Source organism: Cyprinodon variegatus, unplaced genomic scaffold (assembly GCF_000732505.1).
Source record: "Cyprinodon variegatus isolate N-32 unplaced genomic scaffold, C_variegatus-1.0 Scaffold769, whole genome shotgun sequence".
NCBI lineage: Eukaryota > Metazoa > Chordata > Actinopteri > Cyprinodontiformes > Cyprinodontidae > Cyprinodon > Cyprinodon variegatus.
Window position 1 is genome coordinate 304,489 of NW_015151222.1, and position 7,566 is coordinate 312,054.

General features: G+C 34.6%; 1 protein-coding gene across 1 annotated transcript in view; it reads right to left on the reverse strand.

Annotated features, from left to right (window-relative positions):
• LOC107098331 (integrin alpha-V-like) overlaps nucleotides 1-7,566 on the reverse strand; it is a 68,876-nt gene that overhangs the window by 36,850 nt on the left and 24,460 nt on the right. The window contains exons 4-8 of the mRNA XM_015395958.1: nucleotides 7,267-7,381; nucleotides 6,330-6,391; nucleotides 4,998-5,049; nucleotides 1,713-1,835; nucleotides 671-715 (exon numbers count right to left, since the gene is read on the reverse strand). Coding sequence (XP_015251444.1) covers nucleotides 671-715; nucleotides 1,713-1,835; nucleotides 4,998-5,049; nucleotides 6,330-6,391; nucleotides 7,267-7,381 — 397 coding nt within the window. The remainder of the gene's footprint in view (nucleotides 1-670; nucleotides 716-1,712; nucleotides 1,836-4,997; nucleotides 5,050-6,329; nucleotides 6,392-7,266; nucleotides 7,382-7,566) is intronic.

Sequence of the window (7,566 nt, forward strand, 5' to 3'; positions counted from 1 at the left end):
CCCTAGGGTTATACAATATGGAAGAAATCACATAAATAAAAATATAAAAGAGGTTAATGAAACATTACAGATCAACAATTATTTTCTAGCCTCCGTTGAGAACCATTTGTAGTTTTTTGTCACCACCGTCAGACTGTGCGAAAATGTTATTTCTTTCCAACAGAATTAGCACTTTTCTTAGTGGGACATGTTTTTGCCAAAGTTTCAAGAATCAGTGATACATATTATGAAGCCCTACAATGGATTTTTACAGCTGTTTTTTAAATAGCATTTTTAGGGCATATGAAATTGTAAAATTAGACAAAATGTAGGCAGTATGATTTGGTTCTAGCTTTTCTGGCTGACATAATTTAGACATTTTCTAACATTTTAAACATAATTATAGTACAACTTTATCGTTTATATAATAATATTAACAAATATAGCACAACCATGTTATTTTTCACTAAAGGTTATCTGACCCTGAGTTAACAAATCTGAAACACTGAGCTAAATGAGGTTTTCCAACTAATGTCCTATATTACCAGCAATTAGCCAAGTTAAACTTTAGAAATGTCTTTATTTGTAAACACTAAGCAGTTCTCAGGTGAACAGGTGATGAAGGAAAACACTAAATGAACAGGTGCTTCCTTAAACACCCGTTAGAAGTGCTGAATCAGCATGATCTTACCTTCCTCTCCATCCTCGTTGAAATCCCCGACTGTCACAGAGTATCCTGTTCAACAGAGAGATATGTAGAGATTAAAAACTAAATAAAAATCCTCTGATCTTCCAGGTCTCCAGCTTTCAGAGTAACGTTTGTAGCAGAAAAAAAAATCAATACAGTTTATTGCTTAAAGTATTCACACTCTGAGGAACCTGAAGAACATCCCACATTTAACCCATATGGTTCAATGCTACACAGATGCCCCAACAGTAGAGCTGCATCCGACATCTGAAGGTTAATATCGTTATTTAATCTGACCATTCTTAAAGTAAAAACTTTTGAGGACAGACACTAATGTTGGATGAGAAAGGCTGAAACAATGAAGGCCAGTAATGTCTCCCACATCGATCTGTCTTTCTTAAAGTGAAAGACCTCGTTTTGTGGCCTGATTAAGACACTCCATGTAAGAAGAAATATTAAAAACAAAAAAGTAAAAAGAAAAATCTGTGAAATAAAATTAATAAAATATGTAACATACATTTGAAATATGTAAAAATGGATGGACAAAACAAAAGAGAACAACAAAGTTACTCTTAAAACATTTTGAGTAAAAAAATTATTATATTTTTATTTAAAATTATAAAAAAATGTTATTTTCTTGCAACAATAAAGGACCAAAAATCACTCCATAGTCCTTCAAATAAGATGATCTTTGTGAAATGTTTAAAGCGCCGGGGGGGGCTTTATACTATCATTCAATCATTTCACAATATATTTATTAATACATTTAAAGTAAAACAATTATAGTTATTTTTATAGATCTTTTATTTAATGACATTCAATTAATCTATTTATCATTTTAAATGTTTATTTCTTTATTTAATTATTCATTTCTGCATGTTTTACTTAAATTCCATGTTTAATACCTGAATAATTTTTGTTAGACTAATAAATACATATTACATCTTATTTTATTTTACATTTTTTTATGAAATATTTTGAGTCCCTTATACCTCAGGGATTACATCACAATAAGTGTTTTAATTGAGTGTGTGTGTGAGATTACCGAGGTAGCTGTCGTCATACTGGGCACCAGCTGATTTGGTGGAACGTGTGTTTGTGTACTGAGTCACGTATTCGTTTTGGAAACGGGCGAGAATCTCAGAGACCTCATCTGAGATCAACTGGCCTGAGGAGAGAAGAGGAAACTATGAGGAACAAAGTGCAGCTCAGGAGCACAGAAACTACAAAACCTAAGAAAACAGAGGATGAAGAAAAATGCACAGAGGTAAAAGAGAACAAGTAAAAGAGAAGTTTTGAAAACACAGTTTTGGTTTGGTGGTTTAGGGGAAGAAAAAAACCCCGACCTAATTAAAGAAGCCCTGGTGACACGGTGCCCAACAGCCGTCTAATCAGAAACAGACAGGTGTGTATTTTTGTGTGTTTAGTTGTGTAATTGTGAGTGTTGACTCAACAGGAAACAATAATTAATAGAACAGCAGAGGAGGAGACTCTACGCTCAGCCAGAAAACATGTGTGCTCCTGACTCAGCGTTCAGGATGCAGCCGCTGTCACACCCTCTGAGGTCAGACAGACAAACAGGGATTAGAACCATCCGCTGTTATGGACACATCGTCTGCAGCTCAGCCCACCTCAACCTCACCTCCTCATTTAAGTCTTAAGGTGCTGATGATGTCAGCTACTGTCCAGTTTGAGATAAAGCAGCAAATCATGGTGCGGGAAGCAGGATTCTAGTAAACTGCTCACATTCAGAGCGACCGCTCTGAACCGCCTCACACAGCATGTCAGTATTTAACCTGCTGCTGCACATGCAGAGGATGGGCAGGAGTCACAGCATTCCAATAAGACATCAACCAATATAGGTTTTTATTAATTCCAAAAAAAGAACATTAAAAAACAATCCACTGGACTTTGTATCCAAGTTTGAAGACATTTTGCTTCCCATCCAGGAAGCTTTTTCAATTAAAAATGTCAGGAATAGCTTTGAGTTCCCGGTTTTATACAGTAGCCCAACAAAGCCGTGTTTCTGTTTTGAAAACATGCAAATTGGAACGGAAAATAATAAATAATAGAACACATAGAGCCAAATCCAACAGAGTCCAGTGGACTGTTTTTAATTTTCTTATGACCTGGATGACTGAGAATCTTTACCAGCAGGTTTTAAATTATACACATTATCTGCTGACATTTTTTTTTTTTTTTGGGCTGATTCTTAAAGCCAATATTACATTTTCTTCCTATGTTTTATATGAAAATGTCACATAAATGTCAATTTAAACAAAAAGAAACATTTATAATTAAATCAAAGACAACACCAACAACGGTAGCAAATGGATGAAGCAGCAATGTTGGCACTTCAAGAGATCTCTGTACACGGCTGCTGAACACTAATGAATTGGGGAAAGCATTCATTGATCTGTTGATGCCTAAACAAGAAGAAAACTCAAATATCAGCCAAAAATATCAGCCTGAAGATGTATTGCTCTACATTGTTGAGATTTCCTGCTTGTGTGCCCTCATATTCTGCATTGTTTATAATTGACCTAGTCTAATGTAACGACACAACCACTTCTCTAAGTGCTATTTGGGTGCATATGGACGGCACAGAAACGTGTCACTAACACTAAATATTGTACATGAAAAACTAACTGAAAGACTACTGTTTTAGTACTTCTTCAATATGTACCAAAGTGTGATAGATAGTCTAGCTACTGTTGATGGGAGTAGCGTCCATCTTAAATATGTTCACCTACAATTAGAGATTTCAACTTTGAGAACCTTCCAGATGAAATTTCCTACTTGCAGGTTGGAAAGTCTGAATAAAAATTAAACTCAACATCAGTCTCTGCCCCAAACAAAGGAGTTAGAGAATCTTGCTGCCTTGTTCCTGAGTGACGGTAACCTGCAGTCATGTGAGCGCCGCTACGGATTGCTGCTGTAAAGTTAGATTTGAGCCAAAAAGCAGAGCTCAGAGTTAAACAGTTATTCTGACCCTAACATCTGAATGATGAATGGCATCCCAGCAAAGTGTGCCACATTTCTCCCAGGAAATGCGTTTCTAGAGGCATCGATTGCAGGTTTTTGGCCGATCACCGTTCTTTTAAAAAGCCTGACATGCCGATTCCCATTTTTACAAATTTCTTTTTCTTCTTTTATAACTAACACTTGTAGTTGTTATAAAATCACCAAACACCTTCGATATTTAAATCTTATTTTACTGAAAAACATTTAACTGTACTTATGAAAAAATAAAAAAACTTTTCTCAAATAATAAACTTTATGTTTATAGCATTGATAACGGGTTCGGTTTCACATCAATCTTCCAAAATTAAAGAAATTACGGCCGATCAATCGGTGCAACCCTAACAGAAATAAAACAGTTATTGGCAGACTTTTAGGTATTTGAAGGCTATATTTTTTACAAACAGAACATAAAACATCTTTTAATGCAAGAACAGGCAAATTAAGCTAAAATAATAAAAACACTAGAACTGAATTAGAATTCATTAGAGAACATTAAAATGGACTTTAAACTGCATTTATAGAAACTACAGATGAAACAACCACAGCAGGCTATCATTGGAAGGTAATCAGACTTACACTCAGGTTTTTTTTTTTGGAAGACGTTTCGGCACCTATGCACCTATGTCTTTATCAACACTGATTAAACAGTTCAACTTAAATCCTAACCAAAGCAACCCCTCCTAAAAATATTTGACACCATCTGCTTTAGCTAGACTTTTTACAATTTATGTAAAAAAAAAAAAAAAAGTGAACATAAAAAATAGATAAAACCATCAGTTGGCTGGGTGTTGTTTTTAAAGGAAGGAAACGGATGGGAACAGATTGGCGGGTCCAGGTTTGTCCAAATAAATCCATCAACCAGTAACTCCATATCATTCAATATAAAAAAAAAAAAAAAAAAAACATAACAGAAGTCATTTTATACATGTAAAAAATTTAATAATAAGACCCTTTTCTGTTATTTAAGCTAAAATTAGATTTTTGCATTTTTTTGATTAGTGCTTTATTTTTTCTAAAGATGTTTTTGCATAAATCTGTTCCTGTTTTTAGCTGCTGGAAGCTGTGGCATTATAAACCAGGAAAGTTCTACATTTTTATTGCTTGATTAAATGCCGGTCAGAATAGAAATCTATACGGATACACTTCTTTATTCAAAATGAATAAAGCAAACTTTATTTTGAAGGCGTTGCCTATAAATGAGTTTCTTAGAGTAAATGTTTGCCCCTGTACTTGAAAAAAAGAGAAACGCTGATTCATCCAGATCTGAACCTTTTTCCAGTAGCGTTGGATTCAGCTGAACACTCACCCTGCCAGTAGAAGCTGCCTGGTCCTCCCACAACCACTCTTCTTTTGTTTTTCTGACGCCACAACCAGAAAAAAAACAAGGAAAAACAGATTCTGTTACTTTCACTTCTTCTTTAGTTCATAAAATCAGGAGAGGCAAAAGAAAGACATTCCTGGTTTAATAAAAAACTGCCTCAGTGGGTCAAACATTAAACCCTCTAAGATTAGGATGAATCAGAAAGCAACAACACATTCATGATCTAAACGGGCAAAAACCCAAATACTTTTAGTCATTCTGACTTTTGAAAAACAGTAACAGCTGATTCTTCAAAGTTAAACAAATATGAACCAGAAATTCCAGGAAACTCTTCTAACTTTATTATAAAAAAAAAGAAAACAACAGCAAGAGCAGAAAGAAAATGAACCTCCTGTATGTCTGTTACCTTTTTATAAATAATAAATAAGATTATCTTTTCCTAATTATTCCTCGTTTTAATCTGTAATTTTTGGCCCTTTTATCTCAGCTTTATAATAATTGTATTAATTTATTTACTTATCTATTGTGTTTTATTTAAAGGTGGGTACTTAATAGTTACAATTACTCAGCTGAGTAACTTTTTGGAAAATAAATCCATTTAGGAGTAGTTTAACTGTACTGTATTTTATTTTTATTTTTACATGAGTTATACTGTTGTTAAATATCACCTCTCCTAGTTGAGTAAAATGAGTGGCTGCTCTGCTCTGATGTTTGAAAGCAGCTAAATATACAGTAAACAGTAGATGCTGTCCTAACATACAGTATATAAATCACTCAGAATTGGTTCTAGACGTTTAATGTTGATAGAAAATAGATTTAGAAATAAATGTCTTAATAATGTCATTTATTTTATTTGTCAAATTTATTTTAGTCTTTGAAAAACCTGGAACAGGCATCCAACATTTCTAACAGTTCTGAACATGAAATCAAATGTTTTGATCAACAGTTCCTCACTACAGAAAAGTGAGAAAACATTTTACAAATAGGTATTATAATTAATTATAATTATAATGGGTATATAAATCAACAAATGATTAGGGTACCCACATTTTTGCATCTGTCAAATTTAATTTTAATGCATACTGCACATTTTCTGTTAGTCCAATAAACCTCAATTAAATACTGAAATATTACCGTGTCCATCAGTTATTAGATATATCAAATTGAAACAATTGCAAACACCCAAATATTTAGAAATAAAATAATTAAGATTAATAGGGGTGCCCAAACCTTTTCATATGTCTGTAAGCTTTCCTGGCAAAGGTGTTCAGTAAGTTCATAAATAATAGCCTGTCTGGGTTGGTGCTGCGTGCCTACCTTAACAAAGTCTGCACTAAAGCCAGCCTGGCAGAAACCTTGGCCCTCCGGGGTGTGGTAGTCTGAAAAAAAGGAAGAATCATTAGAAACAAAAGATTGAAACATTTATTACACTTGATTAAGAAGGTGGAGCTGTTACAGCTGTTCAGCAGAACAACCACCACAGCTTTCCATCGTATCAGTTTGTTGTTTTAGGGTTTAGTCACAAATTTCAATGGTGCCCATGTAAAGATATCCTCATAAGTACCTAGAGTTGATAACTAGAATCACATCAGTACATCGCTAAAAAAAAAGGTTATTTCTTGTTATTTTTTGTAAACCTTTCGCTTAATGTCATCTGCTTTTTCCATCTAAACACACTTCTTATCAGTAAATAGATTTAGCAAAAGAAGTAAGGAGACAAATCTCAACACTCTGTCCTCAAGGATGACATGTAGAGGTCAAAGGTGAAGAGGATGCAGTGAGTTGCCTGAATACAGAACGGGATGCCGTCCCACAGCAGTGTGTGACCAAGCTGGTATCCTTGTTTATTAACTGCCTCAATTTTTAACACACAACATTTAATCATCCAAATAAATGAGTGAAATGAGCTAAGAGCTAACTGCAGAAAAAGCAGAAAGGATGGCTACAAACACAGCTCCCATATTCTGTGAAGATTGTTCAGGAGCCGAAAGCAAATCATTTAATCTAAAAAGATTGCTGTTAAAAGGGCCCTCATACTTCTTTTTAAACATTAGGGAAAGGTTTAGGACAATACAAAACGTGGTCATTACATATGTTGCACATATTGACAAAGTTGTTCCTATTTTCATTAACTTTGCCTGCAAGCTGAATTCTGACATCATTTGTGTTCCCAAACAAACTGCAAACAGAACAACTGTACATCTTTGATTTTTAACCTCCAAGACAAGCATCAAACATCTAAATAAAAACATACTGGATCTGCAGGGTGAGTATTCCACCACTGTCCCGCCCTTCTTTAGGTAGCATGTTCCCACAGGCTCCCGGTCACTGAAGCCGAAGGTCGACCACTGGTAGAGGGGAGCGCAGGCCTGCGGAAAAATACACAAATTCAGAAAACAAAACGCACCTCTGAACCTGCTGGTGAACTGTTACTAAATGACTGTTGCAGCAATTGAAGAAATGGGACCAATAGTAAATACACCAGTGTTTAATTAAATATACACAAATCTTTTTTGTTCATTTTTATTTTTACAAATTCTCAAAGCTAGAAAAG